This window comes from Oryzias melastigma, linkage group LG20 (genome assembly GCF_002922805.2).
Source record: "Oryzias melastigma strain HK-1 linkage group LG20, ASM292280v2, whole genome shotgun sequence".
Lineage (NCBI taxonomy): Eukaryota > Metazoa > Chordata > Actinopteri > Beloniformes > Adrianichthyidae > Oryzias > Oryzias melastigma.
The window spans coordinates 10,340,900-10,368,227 of NC_050531.1; the positions used below are offsets into that span (position 1 = coordinate 10,340,900).

A 27,328-nucleotide genomic window follows, 5' to 3' on the forward strand; every position below is an offset into this window, starting at 1 on the left:
GGTGGAGGATAAGTATTTGGTCACCTACAAACAAGCAGACCTGTAATTTCTTCTGTAAGAGGATCCTCTGTCCTCCACTCTTTACCTGTATTATTGGCATGGTAACGAAGGAGTGGCTTCATAAGAAGCATTTCAAGGTCCTGGAACACCCTAGCCAGTCTCCAGATCATAGAAGATCTTTGGAGGGAGTTTAAAGCCTTTGCTGCCCTACGACAGCCCCAAAACATAACTGCTTTAGAGGAGATCTGCATGGAGGAAGGGACCAAAATACTAGGAAGAGTTTGTGACTTACAGAAAACGTTTGACTGCTGTCATTGACAACAAAGATTATTTAACAAAGTATTTACCAAATACTTATTTTTCCACCATAATTAACATATAAATTCTTTAAAAATCATAAAATGGGATTTTATGGATTTTTATTTTTACTCTCCTAGTTGAAGTATACATATGATACAGGCCTCTCTTATCTTGTTCAGTGGGAGAACTTGCACAATTGGTAGCCGACTAAAAACGTTTTTCCCGCACTGTACCTGTATAGCAGATGTGAAATAAACTATGAGATAGTTATTTGCAGTTTAGTAATACAAAATGAGAAATTTAGTCGCTCATAACGTTTATTTGCTGCATACTCACTCACAGATATGGTTTGTGTTTTTTTCCCTCTCATGTATTTGCAAGTATATTTTCTGAATATTTAATCTTTGTTATTTGGCTTCAGTTTAAATTGTACTTATCTGATATCATTAAAGTTCATGCAGCAACAAATGTGGAATGTCTGAGTGAATACCAAGCAAAATGTAAGATTCAATTATCTTAAATCCTATTTCCTAGTTCAACAAGTGAGTCATTCAACTCTCTTTAACAGTCACCACATTAAGTCACATTAGAAAACTGTTCATTTACAAAAAAGTTTCATCTTTTAAGGAAATGTGATACTGAAAGAGGAACTCTGATGTATGCAAAGTCTGCGCAGTCAGCTGCTCAGTTTTTCAATGCAAGAAGTAGAGTTCATGGCAAATAAAACGACGATTTATTGGTGTATTATACAACGTTCAGTCATTTTTCTTGACTGCACAAACTAATAATCTGCGGATGTGCTGGAAAACATTTGTACCAGCAACTTAGAGCTCCTACCATGTGCAGGCGCACGTGTTCAAGAAGTACTGCAAGCTTTCAGGAAAACTAAGATGTGAAACACAATGCACTTATTCTCACCACGCCAATATCTGTGCACAGACCACAAGCACAGGTGCATGCGCCGTCACAAAGACCAACCCAGATTCTCCACGCCGGAGCTGCGCCAGCTCTCAACAGCTGCTCCTTTCCAATCCGTCTCTGCACTAACAAAAAACCAGCAACACAAAAGTGTAGAAACAAAGGCCTGAAAAACAAGCATTAGTGCAGCAGAGTTAAGAAAAATAATTGGACTCAGAATATTTAAATAAAAGCAAAAAAGATCCTTCTTTTCACGCCTCCTCTCCCAGTAATGAGCAAACTCAGTTGCAGGCAACTCTTGTCAAAACACGCTCTTCAGCGAGCTGTATCACAGTCACTATTTAGCTTATTATCTTGCATTACATAACTCACAACCAGCTTAATTCTGCATCTAATGGCACAGAAAAAGCCCGGCGAAGCGCCGTGGGAGTCGAGACGAGCGTACAGACCGAACCTCATCCCTCCGCCTGTCAGGCAACATTTTTAGTCACATCGCATTACTTTCCACAACTTCTGTGTGCGCTCGACTTTGTGCGCAACACTGATTCCACGGCGGTGAGGTCAAAAATGTCTGGAGTCATCCATCTCCCTCAGAGTGGGCTCCCGCGCCTCCAGAAAGCTCAACACAGATGGGACTGAAATGTGCAGCAAAGCACAGTGGAACAGCTGAAGGACAGAGGGGGAACAAACATCTCTCTGAGGGGAGGATAAAGTTATCTGAACAGGTCACCTAGTGCACAAAAATGCCCTTAAATAACACAAACCTTTCACTTTCTGAGGAACGATTGGTTTCTGCAGGGAAGAGGGTTGAAAGCATGAAAAAAAAACTAAAGATCACGCTTTCTCCCTCCGTTGTGTATTTCGCAGTTATGTAAATGCCATTAACACATCTTCCTCAAGCAAATCTCTCTGGCTTGCAAGTTATCTGAGCAACACAGGGTCAAGACGAAATATACTAATGTCCAGAAGGCACTGCAACAGAGAGGGAGATCTCTTTTTATATCTTTTCAGAACCGCTATCAGTCTAGAGGCACAAAAAAGGAACGAATGAATAATGTAACTTAATGATGTCTCACTTCAGCACATCAAAATACAGAGTTGGTGTGAGTCGGATTTGCTGAAATCCATCACTCAGAGAACAGAATCTCCTGTGCCGAAGCTCTCCGGGATACATGCTGCTCCGCTGAAACAAAAACAACGGGTGATTTCTGACAGGCAGAGGGAGGCCACATCTCTCACGGAGCCAACCGGTGTAATCAGAGGAAAAAGGTTCAACCTGCAGGAGGAAAAACCCAGGAACAATCAACCAATGGATAAGATGAGTTTTCATTTTCAAATTACTTAAATGAACAGATAAAATCCCTTTATTCCACAACTAAAGACCCACTCAAATAAAAATTGTTTTTTTAATATGTTCTTGTGGCATTTTCCTGATATATATAAAGAAAATTAGGATTTAAATTGCCTCTTTTTATTCAGATATTTGTGACTTAGGAGCAGATGAAAAAAATACTGTTGGAAAAAAGCTTCTAGTAGTGCCTTGGTGCAATCGGTGGGCCAGAAGCCCCAGCTCCACGCCATTCTGATCATTGACGGTATAATGACTGGACATATCAGCCTCTCCACCCTCATGTTTCAAATGGGAAGAACCACTGGGTCAAATAGAAAGAGATAGACAATTAATCAGTCATTTTATTTCTCCGAATAACCATTCTTGCTCTGAAACATTCTTCTTATCTTCTTTTTTGCTAATCCTACTTTTTAAGACATTTTTTCTTTATCGCAAATTATAAACTGACCAATCAGATGCCTCCGTAAAAGCATATGGTGCTCGCTGGCTGCCACCTCAGACATTTGATTGACAGATTATCATCTAAAAATGACCAAATTGCTGTCGAGTGGTTTCAAAATGGCAGGAAGCCACTGTGACAGCTCTGGCCATTCTTTGTCCAGTAAAATAATGCATGTCTATGATTCTGATAAATCTTCTTGCAGACAATTTGATTCATGTACGTCTTGGTCGTCTTTGTCCGGGTTGTTAAAAGTGTACAACTGGATAGATCTGATATTGCTTGCGATTTTTGTTGCACCAGAAATGTTAGGTTGAGTTGTGAGGGGCTGTAAGCTAGAATGTAAACTAATTGATGAATTCCTGCCACTCTACAGAAACTATGTCTTAAAAAACCACAAAGGTTTTTTTTTTATTTTTGCTAAAAAAATGCATAATTGTGGTTTAAAGACCCCTGGGAACACTTTTACAATAGATCAAAACATGATCGGAGTGGGACTTTAAAGATTTTAGGCTGCAAACTAAGACATTTTTTTAAAGATATTTCACATTGGCTGCATATTCTGTCCAATTTTCCCAAATCGAAGCAAAAATTGCTGTTTTTTTCTTTTGTAAAAATGTCCAATTTGTGTTTCACTGTTTGGTACAGAATGTCTTGATTTTTTGTAGCAGGGTCACATACTGGTCTGATGAATAATAGTCCTAGTGTGCAGGTCAGCTGAGGACCCCGACTGTAAATCCGAGCTATTGCAACATGAGCATAAAAGGGATTTAGCATCATGTTGCGGACGCAAGCAAGGCCCTTCCCTGAAGAATACAGCCATTCCAGATGGCAGCATATGGCGCCCCGAAACCTCAGCATAAATGCCACTCTCGCCAATGTGCATTCACATCTCAGCTTTATATCCCGGTTATGAAAAAGCTTGTTTTTGTCTCCCATCTTCAAGCTGTATTGTTGGATGAAGGACGAATTTCTTAAACTCAAACACATTGGTGACCTTCTGCCACCTAATTGAATTAGAGCTGAAATATTTTGTCAACATATTTAGCATAGCTCCGTCTATGCTGACCCTAATACTTTGGGTGCATCCAAAGAATGTTGCAACAATACAATCAGTCTGAACATCATATCGTGTTTTGAGAAATACTACAATTTCAGCTCAAGCCAGAAGACACAGGAGGTAATAAGGATTTGTTGGACAAACAGAACCTTAGAGCCTCAAGAAAAATATGTTCTGTTTCTTTCCTGCGTAGCTGGAAACAATAGCACTCCTGCCATCAGAAAAAAAAAGCTCCCCTGGCATTTCCTCAGGAACCTTCCCACACTGTCAAAACACGGACCTGAAAAATAGCCACCAGTTATTAGCCAGTGAGCAACACCTACACTCAAGTTGTTGTTGTTTAGAGCCATGTCTCTAGAACCAAACACACTCCCACACATTCTCCCACTTTTCCCTCAGTAACACAGAATGGGTCACAGAGCGCTCATACATGGTATTAGAACTGCACTGGCTGTGCAAAGGCGCTGATATCCAGAAACAAGAAGCCCTCCATCAGTCTGTGTGCACGAGCGGCATCATAGAAGTAACACAGAAACAAACCATGGTTGATCACAAATAACAAATCAAGGATTAAATGTAAAGCAGCTGTTTGGCTGTCGTCTTCCTCCTCGATGTGGACATTAAACGCACTTCAGAGGAGGGACTTAGAGCAACTGTTCCTGCTAAATTAGTCCAGAGAAAACACACCCCAGCTCCACAAGATTGCTGTTCAGGCAATCACTGGATTTAAGAGCTTCACCTTTCATAAGACTTCACCTTTCTTCTCTCCAATCACTTTTTCAAGTGTCCTATAGGAGTAGTCATTTCAAAACACAAATAGGACAGAGGAATGTCACAGGGGTTCTGCAATGCAGAGGCTGTGGGTCTGTCAACAGCCGGGAGTGGTCCAATTACCTGATCCTGCATACAGAGAGCAGCAGCATCTCCCGGTGCATGCAAAGACTGCAAAGTCTAGACACCCAATGGTTGTGCATAAACAACCGGCTTGAAGCTCCTAATGTGCCAGAAAGTGCTAAGATGAAGAGGGTGTATCTGGTGGGGGAGGGGTCATAGGTAGGCAATTAAGAACCAGGTCTGAGACGGCTGCGGTGGAGAGGAGGGAATCCCGTGGGATAGGATCCCGTCCAGGCTGCAAAGCGAGACCACTCATCAGAAGAAACGAACCCAGGCTGGATCAGCCGGAAGGTGGTTTTCCCTTAGCGGGGGCTGCCTAGTTACAAATGGCCAATAACACTGAAATCATCAATGACAGCAACATGCATCACCTATTGGTTTGTTTGGAGCTAGTAAGGAGCCAGTTTTGGCCATCATGGCCAACTTGACTAAATGACATTATCGTATACTGGTATTTGGAAAAAAAGTATTAAGACAGATGCTAACATATATTTCTTTAGTGCTTTGCTACCAATACAATGTATTTAGATAATAAAGTTTTTTTTTCTGCCCTTCGATGAATGTCGACCTGTCCAGGGTGTGTCCCACCTTCACCCAACTTTAGCTGAGATAGGCTCCAGCAACTTCAAAACCTAAAATGAATGGATGGGCAGATTTTCTATTTTATTTTATTCTATTCTGCCTTCAATGATGTAGGAAGATGCCTTAAAAACTCTTCTAGTGCTGAAGACTCGGGCTTTACTTAAAAAAAAAAAAAAGACTTTCAGTCTTAATAGGACTATTTTTCCAGGTTAAAAAAAACAAATAAAAATGTATAAAATGTAAAAAGTCATCAACAAAAAGACTACGCTTCCATTAGAGTGTTGTTTCAATCTCAATTATAAATGTAAATGATAAAGACCCTAAAATTATGTTTATTTCGCAAAACAAAGCAAGAAATTCTACTTCAAATTGGCTTAAATATAAACCGAAATGTTATGTGACCTTAAAAAAAATCAACTTTAAGTTGTTAAAAGAGCACCAGACAGAAACATAATTTTAATAGTTATGCTGGCATTTTATTTTGTCACAAAGTAAAAAGAAACAATTGAAAAAAAATTTTTTAAAACATTTTAAACGTTTTGTTTAAAGTCAAATCTCAAAGATTTCCACTAAATACTGTAATTCTTTCTCTTGATCACAGATTTTCAGTATTTTTATCATTTAGATGTTTCCTTTGTTTATTTAACAAATGTTAAAGCTTTTATTGTTGTAATATTTTAATGAGTTTCTAAACCTCTTGGCCAGGACTCTCCTGCAAAATAAGATGTTGATCTCAGTGGGAATATACTGGTTAAATAAAGGTTAATAAATAATAAAAATAGATTTTTGAAGTATCCACATTGGTATGATGACAATCTCATTTCAAGCACACCATAAGCATCCATATTTTGTGAAGCAGTCTAACATTTTGTATTTTAGATTTTTCCAAATCCACGTTTTATGAAATTTATGGCAAGGTTAAACTTTTTCTGTAACTTTCAGCCTTTTAAGAGAAAGAATAAACAAGGAAATTGTGTGGAAATGTGAACCTAGAGACTTATCTTTATATTATTTATGTACAGAAAATTGGCAAGAAAAATATAAACTTCCAAGCTCTGATTTAAGTGTTTTAAACAGCACAGAACGAGCAGTAAAGAACAAATATAGCATCATTTTGGGTTAGTGTGACGAACAGGTGAAGACCAGATTGTGTTAACAATTCCTAAACCACAATCTCACGTTTACTCATTTATTTCTCTCTTAGGATACCTAGACTTTCCATCACAGGACTTCACAGATTGAGGAAAGGCAAATTGATGCTGACATCATCGGATGAAGAAAAACGTGAGTTTTTTTATTCAGTGAAAATGATCTCAACACAAATGTGAGACTGTGGCTGATAAGCTGCTGTACAGACTCTGAGAGAAAGCAAAGTCTCACAACACAACCAGAACAGCTGATGCCATGTTACCATGGTTATCTGAGTATTTGCAAAACAAATCAAGGACATTTTTCAAAGTCTTATCAGTTTCCTCGGACAGAAAAATCTCTGTTTCCTAAATACCGCTTTTTACTGGAAGAATACACGATCGTACAGCGATTCCTCTCAAAATAGTCGTCAAGGTCATTCGTTGTTGGCAAGCCTGGATAGGAATCGGTACAAGAGGGGGCCTCTGTTACGGTTCAGTGAGCTTTTTAGGGGTTTGATGTACACGGAGCAGCCGGCTAAAGGTGAGACGGCTTGTTAGATATGCTGCCTCGACTCCCCCTGACGCAGCGATCTGATCGATACTGGGTGTTGAAGGTGAGCAGGCAGCAAATGCTTTCCACAGGATGTGCAACATTGGGGCCGGTAGCAACCATTTCCGTCAAACTGCTTTAAAAACTGACATTTTTTAAGAGAAATAATCCTAAAATCCTGCTGATAAAAAGATTAGGAGGTTAATAGCAGCCATATGTGTGATATACAGATTGTAGGGTGGCCTGTGTCCAAATAATCCAACAACCTAGACATGGAGATTACTCATCCAATCCATAAACTATGCGGCATGCAACCAATGTATCTAAGCACAAAAATAGAGGAAACAACCTGCTAACACACCCAAACACAACAGAACCCTGTCAGTTCTGGTTGAACACGAGGGCATGTTTCATTACTGCTGTCAGCCTTCAGTGTGCTAAACACACACAGCAGAATTTTGCACACAAGCAGAAAGTAATGGGCATTAATCTTCTTTTTTTTATCTCTCTGGATGTCCATTTAGTGGTTCAACATTGGCTTTGCGAGCGTTTGCATTTCCCCCAGTGCAGAGCAAAGGTTGCATGCATGGAGATTAAAACAAAAGGACAGAGGACCTGCAGAGGATGAGCTCTTCAGAGACGCACACGTGCATGCACGCCCTTACTGGTGTCAGCTGCCTTCTGAACTTACCCAGAAATAATTGTCAGGTCGTTTTAATTTGAAATAAATCAGAGATTTGTTATGGTTTGTCCTTTTTCATAGAAGACGATGGCTTACCCAGATAGAGAGAAGCGTTTTCTTTCTTCACGTTGTCATCTAGGTAGGTGGGTCCCAAGGTGTAGATTGGCGTGGATCCCATCCCCACGAGTATCTGGGCGCAGATGAAGAGCGCCACGTAGACGTTGTGCTCGTTGCCCTCCTGGTCTCGAGGGCAGGACTCCACGTTGACGAGATCCCGGCCGCTGTTGTTGCTGTTTTGACAGAGACCTTCGTGGCCGGCCGAGGAGTTCATCTCCTGGATTTGGTAGGGCGGCGAGATGAAATGCGGAAGGGAGAACAGGGCCGCTCCCACGGCGATCACCACGCCACCCACCGCCAGCCAGCGCGGCCTCTGACCTCTACCGCCAAAGTAGGAGATGAAGACGACCACCAGGAGGCTGCCGATGTCAAAGCAGCTGACCAGAAGGCCCGACTCGGAGCTGCGGAGGCTGTAGCGCTTCTCGATGGTGGTGATGACGCTGCTCAAGTAGCCCGAAACCATCAGCGACTGGATGAAAGTCAGGTAGCACATGCAGAACAAGAAGCAGCGCGAGTCACTAAGGATGACCTGCGCGCATTTCCTCACAGGGATGCGGATGAAGCGGGACAGGGAAAAGCCGAGTTTTCTGCCTCTAGAGGCCCCGGCTCGGTGGCCCTCCACCGGCAGAGAGCTGCTGAGCCCCACCATGCTGGACACAGAGGGCGAGAAGTCCGTCCTGGAGGAGGGAGACTCGGCCTGGCTGGAGTCTGGGGTCTTCAGCCCCCTGCTCTCCTCCACCGCCATGCAGGTGTGACTGGTATTGACCAACCGGGCTTTCCCGTCCTCCTGGCACGGTCCACTCAGAATGGGCAAACTTTTGGACTTCCCTGAATCCGAAAACCGGTCCTGCAGCTCACAGATGTCCAGATACTCACACAGATCGCTGCCTGTCTCTTCATTGTCTGATGAGGTCATGGCTCTGCTCCCAGTTTCAACAAATCCGTCAGAATGGCATGAGGATGCTGTGGAGCCAAAGCCGCCCTGCCGGTAGGAGCGAGGTAGAGCGGACCCTTCTGATCATGTGCATGTCTTCTCCCACATGTCTCTCCCCTACAGAGCTGCCCAATCCCTTGAAGCCTCTCACAAAGCAAACCACAGGGTCTCTGATCTGCTCAGATACACCACTGATGGAACTGTACTAAAAGAAGACAGCAAGACATCACCTTTCTAAGTCTGGAAAAACCATCTGTGACTCGTCTATCTCATCATTTAAGCTCAAAAGAGTCTAATAGTCTTTAATTTCTGGCTCTTTGTGAGACTCAAAGTGCTTCCTTTGTTCCAAAGCTGCAGCATCCTGGAGAGGAAAACACACAAAAGAACAAATATATATATTTTTTAAAACTACAACATGTGAATTTATCCTATTGTGTAGAAATAAACACAATTTTCTGTGTTGTTATCATTGTGATAGTACATTATTCCTTGCTGTAATTGGAGGTGGTTTCACTAAAATATTCGATCAAATAAACCTCCATAACAAAGGAGCCTCGTGTTAAGGCAGCAGCATAAACCCCAGCTGTCCTTCAAAATCAAATAAAATTTAAAATATTATTCAAAGAACAAAAGAAAACGCAACGCGAACCTCCAAAACATGACTTTAGAAACAATAAAACGCCAACTCATGTCGATTTCCTCACCGAGGAGAAGCAGCGATAAACCCGCCTGGATAAAAAATAAAAAGACTAAATAATAATTTGCGAAGAAATGATGGAAACAAACGTCTGAGATACTCACGCTTAGGACTGAGGGAGGTAGTTGTTGTTCTCTGCGCAGCGGCCACACTGAATGAAAGCTGCTTGTTGGGGGACTACTGGTGTCTGTGTTGCCAGATACAAACCCGGGATTAAGCACAAAAGTCAACCATAAACAGCAAGACCCTACAAACAAACACACCCTAAAATTAAACCCACGATTTATTCTCTCATTATTTATCCATTGACAGTCAAACTTTGATTAAAAGTGTTTAAAATAATAATTTAAAAGAAAAATTAAATTACACCTGCCACAATTTGAGGTTGGTCAGACTAAAACATGAATACACAGACTGCTACTGAACTAGTAGCAACAACAGCAAGAAACATAAAAACAACAGAAACTTATTAACAGGGGGTAACTTATTAACAGGGAAAACGTTTACCTCTATTTTTTATTTTCATAAATTAAAGGTAAAACATAGCCTGAGCAAACTTTCTTGTGAAACTTATGTGTGACTGAACAACAACAAAAAATAATTATGAATACATGTTTATAAATTAGTAAAACATTAAAACCTACATCAACAAATTTTTCACCTGAGTTTGTTCCAAAAATATTTGCTTTATTTCCAAAACGTCATAGTTTTGTGCAACACTAACATTAAAATTCTGTCCAAAAAGGTATTTGCATGAATATATATACATATACACACACACACACACACACATATATATATATATATATATATATATATATAGTTTTTTTATATATATATATCTTAAAAAGCAAAGTTGCTTCCTGCGTGCTTCACCTCATGTGTCTTCAGAATGGTTTTATGTCAGATCCAAAGACTACATAAATGACTGACAAATGTGAAAGACATCGTCTATTTATAGTAAAGTAATGCGATAACAATGTCTCAAAAATATGTTATTATTATTATTATTGTTATAATTATTATTTAAAACCGATACTAAAATCCTGAACCCACTGCAAATCAAAACCCCCAATTGTGAGGGAAGCTGCCCAATCTGGCAACCCCGGCTGTTGCTGGGAGATTGCGTTTACGGGCCATCGGACATTTGAAAACCGGGGGAGGGGGCTCCCTTTGAATTCACACAACAATAATGGACATTGGACATTTTTACTTCAACAAATAGGAAGATCAGATTCATTTTTAAACTACGGAGGCTTTGGATTATTCCGATATTTCAGGGATGATGCTCAGATTAGCTGTGTAAATATTGAAAGAAAAAAATAATAATAAATCCCAATCCTTTATATTCCTCATTGAATTCGTGTTTGATTAATTGTGCTGAGAAAAAAATGAACTTAAGACAAAAGATGAAGCTGGAATGTGATGTCTGGAGAATAAAACAGTTCTCTCAGCATCTCAAACGCCTCATGAACAGAAGCCAGATTCTCTGTTCACACCAGTTTATAGAACAAAGATGATGTGACATGCAGCACCAAAAAGACTACTCTTAATGCGATAACAAGAACATGCTTTCTTGGCCAAATCTGGGGTGGTCTGAGGGAATGTCTTCTTACTTCACATCATTTCGGACAAAGATCTGAAGAGTGATGGTGATTAAGCATAGCGGAGGCATCCTCAGTTGTTCCTGCTGCTCTATTCTCAACAACTGTGGTCATGTTCACAATGTGGACTGCTGTAAATCAAATCAAAAGTTAGGACAGAATGAAGAATTATGAAGGAATGCACTTTGAAAAGTCCATATATTCATAAATAATTAATGTGTTTTAATATTTTCAATGTATTTTATTTTGAAGGAACTGACAAAATAATTCATTCCTGAATGGATTTACCTGGTTTGACTTGTAAAAGTTTTAGCTATTTTTGTAACAAATTATTTCACCTTTGAAGAAGTGAATATTAAAATTGTTCAACATTGTTTAATATTGTTTTTTTTAGTTAACTGGGATATCAAGTCCATTCAGAGACTGGGGAGGTGGCTTTTTAGGGACTCCCGCTGGCTGTCAAATGGATAAATGAATCTCTTTCCCAAAGGTCATTAATTAATTTCCTGGCCTAAAGGCTGGAAGATCCATCACTTTGTCTCATTTTTAAGCATGTTTGTTTCTTTGTGAAACAAAGCCTCCATTTCTTTCTGTAACCTGATCTTTTTACATCTTCTGAAAATAACATTTATATAAATACTCCTGAAAAGGACACTAAATCATCTTAACCTCCATCAATCATGGCGTTTCAGGCCTTTGTCACCTCTGTTCAGCAGGTTGTCCTCTTATGAGTCCCTGATCAATACTTCAAGTGGTCATAAATACACAGGAGCATCCACGGAGACAAGGGATTCCCGTTTTTGCTGGGGAAGATATTGTGGAAACCCCCTCTAATTTAATGTCTGCATTTTGTCAGCCTCCATTCCAACTCAAAGTGCTAGATCGGAGTATTAGGATTTACGGCCGCTCTGCAGCCCTGCAGCTCTGTCTAAATTGATTGTAGGTGTGGACTTGAAATAGCATCACTGCCTTTTTATGCTATGGTCCAGTGATGGATGGTCTTCACACCTACATGCCGGATTAGGTCCCTGTGTGATCTCCCGAAAAGTTACACCTAATGATTAAAAAAAATAGAAGAATACAAATTAATCTTTTGAAAACACAGATTATGTCTATTAAGTTTCATCAAATAGAGAGTTTACAAATTACAAACTTAACGTTTTCTCAGACTTTTAGCTCAAAACTTTGCAGAACTTGTTACAAAAATATCTGTTGTGTCAAAATATTTCCTACAATATTTAATACATTATAGATAACATAATGTCAAATAAAATTTTAAAACAGTGGGAACAAAGTTAAAGACAAGAAAGTCAGATAGCAGTGTGAGAATGGTTTAAACTCGACACTGCCCTCTGCTGCTCACAGACATGCAGTGAAACCGAAGCCTGCGGAGAATTTGTGTTTATGAAGAAGGAGCAGTAGATGGTGCTGCATCCTCGTCTGTGGGAATCTGCAGATGTTTGAGCAGTGTGAGAAAATCCAACAGACGAATAAATATTTTCAAATGCTACTCTAATTCATGAAAACAGCAGATGCAACTGCTTACGTTTTGTATTTTCCTATACAATTTAGTTTGACACACTGCTGCAAATGTGCTGCACATGCACACCTATGACAATACAAGAGAAAAGCTGTTATATAGTATTTTTTTCTGAAAATGTATTCTTCATATTTGAGTTTTTTGTGTATTATTATTACTTATTTAAATCAAAAATCAGATGGTAAAATAAACAAAAGATTTAGTTTAGTGTTTGACTCCTGCAAAAAATAAAAAACCCAGTTCACTATACCACCACCTCTGTGCTTGAAATTAAGAAAATGGTATTTTATCCTGAAACTTAATTATTATTATTATTATTAGTAAGATTTTGGTTCTAATTTAATTCAATTTTGATTTATTTTATTTTATTTAAACTTAATTTTAATTTTAGATTGGAGGACTTGTGATTTAGCTCCAGCTTTTTTACTCCTGTGTGTGAATAAGTGCTTTTATATCTTTATGATAAGAGGGTGCATGATTGTCTATTTCCGTTTCCTAAGTGACCGTTAAATTGGCAAGTCTAACTCAACAGTTAGCAACAAAAACTGCAACAAAGAATAAAAGTGTCTGTTTGAAAATGTATAGAAATATAAAAAGCAATGATAATTGGTAGCTATAATGGAATTGATTGTCAACTTTATTGATTTATTTTTATTTATTTAATTTCCTTTCCATAAAACAACAAAAATAAAAATCCTACAGATGTAATGTGTGGGAATTAAAAGGGAACAGAAAGAAGAAAACTTGTTTTTCTGCCCCTTACAAGAAATAAATAGTGAATAAAAAACAACAGTATCTAAGCATAGATTTACACATCTTCTATGAATCATTCATCTTATAATTTAAAGCAAAACATTCAATTTAGAATAGATAAAACTAATACTTGTGTGTATATATGTAATTTGATTTGGGTACCTAGAATTATGCAACACAGTTTATTGATTGTTCACAGTATTCTGTGGTTGATTTATCTGCATTTCCATCCATTTACATCTGGAACAGATGGATGTTCTGATGGACGTTTTGAGAGATTTTCAGGCTCATATAGTCGACATTGACTCTAAGTCAAATCAGTTTGAGGTTCTTTAGTCATCCAGTAAAAAATCTTCTAATCATCATCATCCATCTGTCTGCTCCAACTATTCCGACGGCCTTGGGTTTGCCAGCCGTCTCATCCTGCTCTCTTCCTGTCAATCGTCTCAACTTTATCGACGTGACAGGAATCGGTAATGAAGCTCCGTCTGTTTCTGAGCAGAAACTGGTCCAGATCTGTGTTTGGAAGAAGATCCCCTTCCCCCATGGTCTACACGGACAGGTTTCCCCGCATGCAGCCTTGACTGTTATTTCTATCATGTGGGAAAATGTAATAATAGCAGGTTAAAGAGGTGTTTGGGTCTGTAACTGGAAATGTGGGCTGATGCTGAGGATTCCTGGACCTAACCAGCTCACTATCATTTTGTTATTAAGCTGTATTTTCGAGCAACTTTTTAAAAACGCAGTTTTGTTCGACTTTTGAATGACTTCATCAGCTAATGGCTTTACAACAGCACTCAAAGATATAAGAGACATCTACGTCTGAGCTGCAAGCCTCTGTGGTCCCATTTTATCACTTTCTGCTTACAGGAAAAGCATCCCTTTAAATTAGTCATCCACTCTGCACTTCTTTTCAAAGTCAACATTCTTGTGTTAAGTCCCCGGTCTGTAGCAGGGACAACAACCCACGTTACATTCAGCATTCAGATGGGGCGGGGGGGGCTTGTAACTTTGCATCCCGGAGCAATACTAATGCATGTGAATAAGCGTGGAGACCAGGACAGAAGGGATTTTGTAGTAATTGTGGGAAAAAGTGCAAAGAACCCCCAAATAAAGACCCCTGGTTAAATCCTCAGAGGCCCCCTTACTGTGGCGAGCAATCGCGGCAGATTGGTTCCTATGCTTATGCTAAAGATCTCACCCATCAGCTGCCTATGAGAGGACCCATCCTCCAAAAAGCCTGGTTGGTATTTCAGATCTCTCCATGACAAAAGCGTAGGAGTGATCCTTTCTGAACAAATCAAACATACATAGAACGGATATGGTATAAAGATGTCGCACAAAAAAACAGACCATATTTTCCTCAGTATAAGTCGCACCGGAGTATAAATCACAAGAGCAAAAAATGTTAAATCAAGAAGAAGAAAACCTTATATAAGTCACTCTGGAGTAGAAGTCACACTTTGGGAGAAAAGTCGGACGTTTCAGAACAAATCCGCCAATACGAAAATTCTAATCTTTTGATCTGTATAAGAAAATTATCAAAGTTTAAGAGGAAAATCAGATTCTCTTCCATGTTTGTTTTGGACAACACTTCTACCACTGTCAGGAGCAAATACTTCAGATGCACCACCCTCTAGTGGTTGTTTGAGGAAACACCCACTAAAGGAAAACCAATGTTTACTGGGAAAATACAAATAAAAGAGCCTATTTATGTCTAAAAAAAAAATAAAATAAAAAAATAAATAAGTCACGTCTGAGTATAAGTCGCACCCCTGGCTAAACTATGAAAAAATGCGACTTATACTCTGGAAAATACAGTAAATAGGGAACATTAATAGAAAAAAGGAAATGTGGCTCACCTGATGCAAGATATCTAAAACTAAAAACAAATTAATTCAAAACATATAACTATAAAACTGGGTTCAAACAGGTAAAACTATGTTAATACACTAATTTCTAACAATCACCAGATGGATGAAGCTGAACCACTTGGAATAGAAAAGAGATAAGGGATTTCTTTTCTCCAGAGACTCTAAAAACACGTTTACTGTAAACAGGAGATTTCCCCATGTTCCTATAGAACACATGAAGATGCCTCTTATCTTCAGAGTTTTTCCTCTTCAGAGAGAATCCACTCAGTCATCCATACAGTAAAGAGGGGTTGTACTCAAATATTTTATATTTATGGGAGGTGATGATTGCTCTGTGTTTTTGCACCCTTGGACCACAAAAATTTCCTGAGTTGAAGTTCTCATCCATTGTAATGGACATGTTTGTTCATTACAGACTTACTGTATATGACTCAATCAAAGCAAAAAATTAACATGCTTTTGGGTTTTTTTTACTAAAACTGAGGTCTCTTATGGCTTAAATCAGGGGTGTCCAACTTTTTGCCAATAGGATATATTTGTATATTGTACGCTGGTTATAGGTTAAGCATAAATGATGAGTGTCCGGTATCTTCATCTGAACCTGGTGGGTCGTGTTTCTTTCTTTCAGGTCGTTAGAGGCCTAAAGTCTTCTAAACCCCTGAAGAGGATCCTTCTCATCCCACTAATTACCCCCAAGCCGTACGGTAAAAAGGCCACTCCTTTTAATCAGCCTGAGCACAGAAGATAGAAGGGTGGAAGCAGAAAGAAGATCTGAATGACGGTATTTCAATCAAAGCACTTAGTTTGCTTCAAATTATTTTTTGGAAGGTTTGACGATTTAATTGGTGCGTTCCATTCTGTTTTAGTCATTTTATAGTTTATGTCATTCAGCACATTCATGTTTACTAGAGAGAAGTAGAGAAAGAAGAAGAAATTCCTGATTTCCACAAAGTTCACATAAAATGTTATTTATAAGACAGAAACAACCAATAACATTTATATTTAAAGTAATACAATATAATTATAATATTTTATGTAATTATAATATAGTCATTTTAGTCTTTGAATTTTTGCTTTTTTAACTTTTTCTGTGTTTTTTTGTTGTATTTTGTGTCATTTCTTCTCTTGTTTTGTGTTTTTTCCTAACTTGTTTTTTTTTTAATCTTCTTATCCTTTACTTCTTTCATCTTAATGTTTTGGGTTTGGTTTGTATTTTACAACAACTGTAAAAAAATTTGAACTATTTGCTCTTTCTCTTTCTTTGTTCAAGTACGTTCTAATCATGCAGGGAGGGGCTTTCTCTTATTTTTTAATTTTCTACTTTTTACCAGCTCTTGTCCTCCACCAACAGTTAGTAGAGGCTTGTTGGGAAATCTCGGAAATCTTTTTCTTTTAAAGCTCTATTCTGATATTTTAAAGATTTGCTGTCATAATATTCAAAACCAACTACAAACCACTATTATTAATTTATCCTCCATGAATTTTCAACCTTTGGGACATCCATGAATTAAAAACGACGCCATCCATAAGCCATTTGCAATTCTGAGTCCCTAATATGTTAACCTGGTTTAACTTTTGACACACTTTCAATGAGCTGGAGTGTAAAAACAGTTGTGAACATTTGTGTTTTGAATACAGAAGCTAAAAACACACATTTACAACTATTCATTCACATTATTTTAGCTCCAGTTTAAAAACTTTAATTATTAAAAAGTCCTAGTTTTATGGCAAGTGTAGGAAACATCACCTGCAGGTTATTAAAAGCAAACTGACAAACAGAATTCGCACACCTTCGTTTTCAGTCGTTTTCTTCTTTATTGCTCCAAAGACCACACAGACTCTGTCCTCAAAGACACAGCTGCTAACCGGGCATTACCCTCTGCTCCTTCACCACACAGATACACACAAACACACAAACACACACACGCCGGTGTTTGGTCTGTAATTGCTGCGACACTCTTTGTCTTTAGCATAATCTGAGGGGTCTCATTGTTGGTCACACATGCCTTCTCCTTCATTATTGCCATTGCTCATCCTCTTCCCCGTCTTTTAAACCGGCCCTAAATCTCTCCAAGAGGCTGTCCCTTTCTCCCACGCAAACAAGAGAAGTGTGCTGCACCACAAAAGGTAACAGAAGAAGACACCATTGTGGGCCAGGCAGCAGGCCCGGACAAAGAGACAAAGTTTTACAGGATGCTCCAAATACAAACATCGGCGTGTGCTGCCTCGTGACCGGATCCACTCCAATCACAGGCCTTTGTGAGTGAGAAACAAGTGCTCATTCACTTCATTTATTAGTTACCGATTCATTTGGAGAACTGTGTTAGCATTGAGGCACCGATGGTGGTTGAAAAAAAGAAATCATCAGTGAGAATCCCTCGCTAGTCCTTCAGAGACTGCCCTGTCAATGATTACGCAGGGATCAATACCCAGAAGGCACGTGGTATTGAGAACAAGAGGAGATTGTTACTGTAAGTGTGAGTGAGCTCCCCCTCCTCTTTGAAAATGAACCCCACATTTCACCCTGCTGTCTTTGGGGCTCCACAACAGCTTTTCAACACTGATGATCAGCAGGATTAAGCAAACCCTCTGTGGTTGTTTGGGATTGATTAGGTGATCTGGCTATCAGATAAGCTAACAGATCCATGTTGGAGTCTTGCTGTAATTGAGTTTGTCAGAGGGAGTTTGAACTTACAGTGTCCGCCCGTGCTGCTTTGAATTTTTTTTGTGTGTTTCATTGTGTCAACCCAAATGGGAGATGTGCTCCCTGTGCTAATTATGAGTTGCAAAGCAGGTCGTGATTGTGGTTGTTGGTTTGGGTCCCAAAGGGGGATCAGCATTCAGTCTGTCCACTGCACTGTGTGATTAGAGAGACCAGGGAGGCCAGGGAAGTTTACACTGAGGTGTTGAACTAATTAATACAAAGACAACAGCTAGAATCCTTCTGTGTCCGCCATGCAGCTTCTTTGAGAAAGGATGAGAACACACAGATCAATTGTTTCTTGAATTAGAATCACCAGTTTTGTGCATGAAGAAAATCAGAAAAACTCAATCCCAATTTTCAAAGATCTGGTTTATGACAGCTGAGAAGGAAGTAGTCTGAACGGTTAGCTAGATTAGCCGGTTAGCTGGACATTTCAGACAAATGGTTGGTATTTTGTGGTATAACCACCAAATTTGGCATGGATGTACCCAAAGATACCTTCTTTCAGAAAAGCATGTTAACCAAGAGAAAAATTCAAAATTCTGGGATTTCAGAAAATCACATTAGCCACAAAAATAATTCAAAATGGTGGCAATTTTTAAAGATGGCAGCCACACACTCAATTGCTATGATCATATTTGGCGCAGTCTCAAAAATATGGGCCATTCATGTATAAAATGAAGTCTAAACTTGGATTTTCTTGTGGCTAACCTTCTTTTCTAAAAAAAAAAAGAGTCCTCCGTTCCAAATTTGATGCTTGTACTACAAAATTGAGAGGCTAAAATGGTTCTTGAACTTGAACTGACCAAAAAAAAAAGTGAAAAATGGAAGCTACTGAAATATTTTTGTGTTCTTTCTACTGTTTTTAGATTCACACCATACAAATTTCACCCAAACCTATTTGAAAAGAAGCAAAATTATTACAGTAAAATTAAATTTGCTATATTGAAACACAAATATTGCGGTTTTAAAATATGCAAAAAAAATGTTTAAGATAGTGGTCTGCCACATTTAATGTTAAAAGAGCTATTTAGGATAGAAATAGAAACTATACATCATTCCTTTAAAAAAGATAGATTTCAAATATTCACAACAATTGTATTTCAACAGTTTTTACATTTTTCTTTACAGAGCAATTGTACATATGTTTTTTTATTTATTTTTGCATCAGCACATACATGTTCCTTTCAAAATAAAATTCACCTGATGACAAATAAAATTTTCATTCTCCGACAGATTTACTTGAATTAAAAATGCCAAAAAGTCAATTTGAGCGTCAAATATAAACATGACAAAATTAGTGTATCTAAATTGTTTTAATCTTTTCATGTACATACAATTATATTATTTAAGAATTTTGTCTCCAAACAGCAACTAGAAGACAGCAAACCTTTTACAAATGTGTTGCTCAACTTCCAATTAAAAAGTCATAAGGGGTTGAATCTGATTTATGTCACATTATTAACAGTTACATCTCTAATTGACTTCAATTCAATCCATCTGTTAGCGCGTTGTTAGTGTTTGAATTTAGAAACAATCTGACTCACAAGTTTGGTAAAAGTATCTGGGACTCCCATGTAGGAAGTACTATGAAAAATACTTAATTTTGACAACTGTTAGGTTATTTCGTGTAGAAAATGATCCATCTTCTGCAGCCACATAGAATGTAAAAGAACTTATCAAGCTTGTTGATTCTGTCAATGAAAACTCAGTAAAGATGATGATTTTTTTTTATTTTTTCTTGAATGAAAATAGCTTTTTTTAAGCTTGAAATCCAAATAAAACTTGTTAGTTTTACTGGATTCCTTCTTCCTAAGAGTGTTTTTTTTTTTTGTTTTGTTTTCAGAAAAATACTCCTTACGTTTAATTTTCACAAATTGAGCTGTAAACATTGCTGAAAAATTATGTTTTTCAATTGTTTTTTTTTTTTTATCTGGGTTTCTTTTTGAGTTAATGTAAGTTAGGAATGGTTCATACATTAAGTTAAGTTAAACACAACAACTGGTTGTTGTGTTTTACAATCAGTAGATCTTTTACTTATTTAGATAATGCACAGTTTATAGAAAACCCAAAACACCAACTTTGCATTCTGTGAACGTACATTTTTGCTTATACTTTTTAATTTTTTGCAAATTTGACCATTTTCTTTGGAAGACAGATGCAGGCCATTTTGATAAGAAGTTGAATATTTGCTACTTTAAATCGATTTTTTTTTCTGGTGTGCACATGAGCTTTTGTGTCCAGATATTTCCTCTGTGGCCTTTCAAAACCTCTATGGCCACACGACACGGTCATGTGACCTTTATTCTCCTTCACCTCACCTACCGCTCCGTTGATCTCACACATGTTCCATGGACGAGCTCCACCATGATAACAGTCTCAATTAACTGACGTTCAGTCTGGCAGCTGCCTTCATTAGACGTGTGCAGCATGAGCTAGAGAGGCAGTCTAATGGTCAGGTTTAAAGCTAACAGGGCACAGGGGGATAGGAGCGCCTGACCACGGTCCACCGTGCGTGAGAGACACTCACTGGTGTATGCAGACAAACACACAAAAAAAGTGTTTTACAGTAAAAGTAAAAACAACTGAAGAGCAAGAGGAAGACATCACTTTTGTTTATTAAAGCATACTTTCTATGTTGAAACATTTTCATATAAAATAGAATAAAAGCAGAAATCTACTGTAGGCTGAAGGTTTGAATAGAATAGAATAAGTTGACCCCACAAAGCGACAATAACCTTGTTACCACAACTCTATTAAAAACAGCAGATACCGGTAGATGATAAATAACACAAAAAATACTCAAAAAATTGATAAAAACAACAATTATTTGCTGCACTTTTCAGATCAAACAATTTGGCTCAAAAATAAGTCAACAATATTTACTTGCAAATGCACAAGAAAATAGTTTAATGTTTTTTTTTAAGAGGATAACTAGACGTTCTGTCTATGCTTAAATCAAGATGTTATGAACATACACAAAATACTTTAGTCTCGTCTTCACATAAACTCGTCAAACTGCCGTTTAATGTTAAATATGTGATTTTTCTGACAAATTTTTTTGATAAATTTAAACAGAAGCTATCGTAAAGTTATTATATTTAAGCATTTTTAATCACATAAGTTAGATTCTGATTTTTATGTGGTCAAAATGAATATTTTTGCTTTATTTTAATTTTGTGATTCCTAAACCATAACAGAAAGAGTTTTCTTCAACAAGTGATTTTATTACCTAGAATTTGGTGCTTACCTGTTCAATTGGGATAAACTTCACTTTTGCAGCTAGATGTCCTTATCTATAAGAAACACAACAGCAGTTTTTCTATTTTACTGATTTGTGATGCATTAACTTCACAATTTGACCTTTTTTAAGAAAATTCAAACAAGAATGAACGTTTTCTCTCTTATAACTACAAATGGAAAACATCCATTAGCTGAGCATTGAGTAATAGGTAGTGCTGGATGATATGATGACACATGTGGGCGATAGAAACATGTCTATCGTACCATTTCTCTTCTATTATTTGTTTATTTTTAATTGCTGAACTTTTGTGCCAATTTTTTTTCCTACTAAGATACTTGAAACTTTTAAGCACTTTAACAACATTTTCCTCACAATTCAGTTAATTGCATCAGAAAAAAAGTAATTAATATAAATGTTGTCAATTTTTTCAGGGAATAACTGAAAATATACTTCATTTTTGGAATAATAAATATTGCTAATGTAATATAAAGTAATATATATTGTTATATACCATTTTTTCCATATCGCCCAGCACTTGTAACAGGTATATTCACAGTGACTGACGATCATTGGAGTTAATGAGATTCTGTTTTTAAATTTGTTTCAAGGAACTGAGCTTTTAGAGCAGCTCATCTGTTTACATCACTAAGTTCTGTGGAAACACTGATGATCCATTAGCTTTTTCTTTTCCATTCTTCATCCACAACCTCTGCTGCAGTCAAAGCTGATGGCTTTTGTTAGCAGCTAACCATCACAGACGCCGCTGTAAATCTGACTGACTGACCTCAGCTGTCCACCTAAAAACCATCATATTTTGGCCTCAAAAGTTAAAAGATTGAAAAGAGGAGGATGTTGGTAATAATGGCGGTCATTGGTGATCTCCTCCAGAGATGGGAAGGGGAATTGTTCCCCGTCTTTGTGTGCTGGGGTTCGTTCAGAGCCTGATCAACAGCAGGATGAATCACCTTTTCTTACTGTTTGGATTGTGTTGCTGATTGTATTTCAGCTGTTGATTAACCGAGGCCAGATTAATGTGAAGACAGAGTGATTACTGTAACGGCGACATCCCTCAGAGACTGTCCTCATAAATCTGGCCTTTATAAATGGAGCTCTGAGGTTCTCTATCTCTTTCCCAAGCAGACCCTCACTCGCCTCCTCTCCTCGCCTTCACGTTCCCTCTTCCTTTAATTACTGTGTTCATGCTTGGCGGGCACAGATGACTTGATTAAGCCTGCCGTGTGCAGTTCCAGTCTCTACCCTGCTGATAAATGAGTCTAAAGCTTATTAACTTACTCGCTCTGATCAATAAGGCGCTGGGCCCGAACGCAGCTCTGACAGAGGGGAAGGATCTGCTGTGGCACCGGCCTGCATGCTGCCAACAGGGAGGAAATCAACAAAGATGATTAACCAGTGATGCTCCGGATTGATTTACAGAACTAATCACAACTACACAGGATGGGATTTTTTCTATACATAAACTTTTTAAATGTACTCGTTTTTTTGTACATAGAAGTCTAAATATAAATGAGAAAAGAACTTGTTGCGACAGTAAACCATTATTTTACACACGCACTGCAAACTATTTCATTCTTGCAAAGATTTAAACCTCGTTTTTACACATTCGTGATTTTTTTGGGTCGTTTTAACTTCTCTACAACTTTTCAACCTTTTCTAAAAATCAGCCAATAATTTTGGTTTGTCTTATTCATAACTGGAAAGTATAAATAAGGATGTGATTATGAAAATTAGGCACTTTTAATGATAGAAAAAGTTGATTTGAGACTAAAAAAACTTGAATTGCAATGTAGTTTTGGTTCAGTTTTAAAGATATTATTCTGAAGTACAATAAATGTTGACGAGTTAGATTAGATTGATTGTCATGATTTTGGAAACAACCATTTAGATTTTAGATTTAATGAGAATTTATTAAGAAGGGACGATTTTGACTAAGATTGTATTCTCATTTTGTTTTAAAATTAGTCTTTTCCACTAATATACTTGTTTTTTTAATCAAAATAAAATCAAATTAGGTACAAAAAACTCAAAAAATACAAACAATTTGCATAGAACCAAAAAGTACTTATTATTGGAATGTATAGCATTCAACTTTAAGTAATTACATCTAAAAGTGTTTTTAGCTTGTTTTTTCCTTTTTTAATGCTTGTGTGGAAGTCATTATTTAATATATTATAACATTTCTTTTTAAGCATAAATGACTTGCTGCTCAGATAATTTTAGCACTGATTTTCCTTTTTAAAATTAACACTATTTTCCTATTTTCAAGAAAATAGCCCTTTCTGGAGTGAATAATGATGCTCATTTGTACAGAATATTTCTCACTGTAAAAACAGGTCACATAGAAATAAGGCAAAAATTATTGGCAGATTTTCTATGAATAAAAAAAATCTGCCAATAGGTTAAGAAAATTCTCATTTTAAGAAAAACGTTCTAGCCATCACGACATGCTTTGACAAACTACGATTATTTAGCTTTTGAAAAACTTTCTTGATAAGTTCATTTTTCTTGAAAGATAGAAAATAAGACATATTTTGTAGAAATAATAGTCTTTTTATTTTCTGAAGGTGCAGTGTTGCACTGCACCTTATCAGTAACACTGACATAAGGAAGCAAAATGTTCTTCTCTGTAGTAAAATATTAAAAAATTAAAACCCCAAGCTGAGGATTCTCATGAAAGTGGTGCCACAAGTAGAACTATTTCCCTTCTCAGCTAAACAATGTCCTAGAATATGTGACAATTATCCAACCATCCATTTTCCTAACCCACCGTTTCCCTTTTGGAGCCTTTCCCGATTGATCTTCATAGAGAGTTCATTTGTTTGAAGCTCATTAGGTGGTGAGATAAAATAGTTCGGAGGTGATGCCTCAACTCCATCCTTGGCTTTGCTGCTTCATTTTGGTAAAACAAAATAAATAAAAATAATATGCTGTTATTACATTTCACTATTGATTATTTTTGTGCTGAAGAGTTGGTCTTTAATGGTAAAAGGCGCCAGTATTGATGTGTTGCGGTTGATGGTACAGAAAGAAAGCCCACAAGCACAGAAAACAGGACCAAAGGGTATCATTTTTGTCTTCCAGGTCTAAAAACACAAGCTTCCTGTTGATGCTGATCATATGACACCATCTCACTGGTTTTGTCCGGGTCTTTATTACAGCGTTTTGTAATGTTAGCTGTTAGCTGTTAGCCGCCCGGACGTGAGGCAGGATTGACCTCCTCTCCTCTCTGCCGGGCTTGGAGCGTTTGAGTGTGAGCGGGACGGTCTTCTGGGAAGAGCTGTTTAAGATGATGGGAGCACGGTTAATGTGAGAGTGGGTCGGCTCCATTACAGAAACATTGATCTGCTGGAGGCTGTAGAGCAATGTGGGAGGAGAGCTGAGTCAAAGCCAGAGAGAGGCTGGAGGGCCTGATCTAAGGCGGTGTAATGAGGGCGCCTGATGTCAGGCACTAATCTACTACTGTTTGCTCTGGGAGGGGCTGCTTCCATGAGGATGCAGTAAATCAACCAAAAAGAAGAAAAGCTAATTAGAACTATCCATACCAAAAAGCCATTTTAAAGGTTTATATTTAAGAGCTTCTAAATTCTAAAATTTGCTGGTAAAATCCTGATTTATTTTGTGTAAAATGGCTTCTTTTCACTCTAATTTAAGTAATTAATCAAACTTTTCAAAAACGTGTAGTCAATTGATTCATTGCATCATGTTATGTATATAAACTGTATTTTTCAGATTATAAATTGTGTTTTTTTTTTTTACCAGGGGTGTGACTTATGCTCCACTGCAACCATAGACATATATTATTTTACTGGACAAACCAAGGTGTTGACGTCACCCACAGAAAACACCTTACATGTGGCCCTCATGAAACCAGGCCAGAACCTTTTCCCTGGCTTCTTGATACAACCGCCGCCATTTTGAAACCTGACGACAGTGATTGGTCCAAGTCAGTTTGAGTTTTTAGAGGAACTACAGTCGCCAATCATGAAGGAGCTTATTCAAAGTCCACATGTCTCCTTCTGAAAGTGGAGAATCTGTCGATCAAACGTTTGAGGCGGGACCAGCAGGCACCGCATGCTTTTAGTGACTGATTGTCCAGTTTATAATTTAAACAACTTGCGATTAAGAAAAAATATATTTAAAAAAATAAAAACAAAGAAGATTTTACGAAGAATGTATCAGAGCAAGAATGATTATTCTAACAAAGTCTATGGGACCTTCTTGGAACCAGCAGGTACTTAGAACACGAGAGGGGAGGGGTTAATATGTCCAGTGATTATACAGTCAATGGGTGCAACTTATATGTATGTGGATGTATATATTGAGAAGTAATAATCCTTACGGGCTGCACGGTGGCGCAGTGGTTAGCGCTCTTGCCTCACAGCGAGAAGGCCCCGGTTCGACTCCCGGCTGGGACCTTTCTGTGTGGAGTTTGCATGTTCTCCCCGTGCATGTGGGTTTTCACCGGGGACTCCGGCTGCCTCCCACCGTCCAAAAACATGCTTCATAGGTTAATTGGTGACTCTAAATTGCCCCTAGGTGTGAATGTGAGAGTGGATGTGTGTGTGATTGAGGCCCTGTGACAGACTGGCGACCTGTCCAGGGTGTACCCCGCCTTCGGCCATCAGTAGCTGGGATAGGCTCCGGCACCCCGCGACCCCGAAAGGGAAGAAGTGGTCTGGAAGATGAATGAATGAATAATAATCCTTACAACTAGAAAGTTAGATATACAGTATCTGTGAATAAATATATATTTCTTTTGTGTTTTTATTTTTATTTTTTGCTTAAATCAAATTGAACTGTCAAATTATATGATCATTAAAGCTTTTAATGGAAATTTGGCCTAAATTTAGTTTAGATTTTTAATTCAGCAATTTAAATCAAATGAATGTGTTTATATTTTTTAAATTACCCCTAATAAAGGAACCATTATTAAAGAGTCAATGCAAATTCTGACAAAAAGTTTGTATTTTCAACAAAAAAAGACAGAAAAGTTAGCACAGTTATTATTTGAGGTTTATAGAACTTGTTAGATAATAACACTCATTGACTGCAGATAGCTGGATAGCTCCATGGTTGTTTGCTACTTTTGTTGGAGGTTGGAGGTGTGAGGAGCTGTAAGCTAGCGGGGGAGAGTGTAAACGGATGGATGACAGGAAGTGGGATTAGGCTCAAAACTTTCCAATGAATTCCTGCCGCTCTGCAGAAACTATGTTCTGAAAAAGAATTTTTTTTCCCCTTTTGGCTAAAAACAACATAATCATAGCTAAAAGAGCACTCGAGATGGTTTTACAGATCAAACGATGATCAGAATGGGAGCAATTAGGACAATTTTAATTTTTTTTAAAAACTTTTAAAAATCAGAATAATAGATGTTCAGACGGAGGGATTTATTTACGCAAAAGCTGCAACTCAGCAAACATTTCCTTGGTGAAATAGTTGCAGCGCTTTGCATTTTTTACCGTGATGAAAGCACATTATCAGACATATAGACTCTTACCGTATCTGCTGCTTTTTTTTTCTTCTCTGCCTTCTGTTAAGTGGGTCAATAAAAGCGTGATCAATAGTCTGGGATATACTTTACATCTCTCTGAATGTATAGTTAAAACAAACAGGTCTATTTTACCAAACTGAATTACTGCAGCTCCACATGCTGTGAAGTCTCGTACCCATGCCTCAATCGGGATATCTGCCGCCTAATTAATTGATCTGGTGTTACCAGTTGAATCGATGACCATCAGAAGATTGTCAGCAGCTAATATGAATCTCACGTGTAGCAGATTGTTAGAAAAGCATAAACAGATCAATGGGGACCCACTTTATAAGATAAGAATTTGTCCTGACTGATGTGGAAGTGTGTGTGGGCCTCCGGTCCGCCTGGAGCTGTAACACAAGCCCATTCGGCATATGGCGTTTTTACCACGGAGAGGTGAACACAGT

At 38.0% G+C, this 27,328-nt stretch overlaps 1 protein-coding gene across 1 annotated transcript in view; it reads right to left on the reverse strand.

Annotated features, from left to right (window-relative positions):
- LOC112151211 (solute carrier organic anion transporter family member 5A1) overlaps positions 1-10,014 on the reverse strand; it is a 38,939-nt gene extending 28,925 nt beyond the window's left edge. Inside the window, exons 1-2 of the mRNA XM_024279967.2 lie at positions 9,759-10,014; positions 8,003-9,318 (exon numbers count right to left, since the gene is read on the reverse strand). Of these exons, the coding sequence (XP_024135735.1) occupies positions 8,003-8,939 (937 nt within the window). The 5' untranslated portion in view covers positions 8,940-9,318; positions 9,759-10,014. The remainder of the gene's footprint in view (positions 1-8,002; positions 9,319-9,758) is intronic.
- Positions 10,015-27,328: the final 17,314 nt, after the last annotated feature.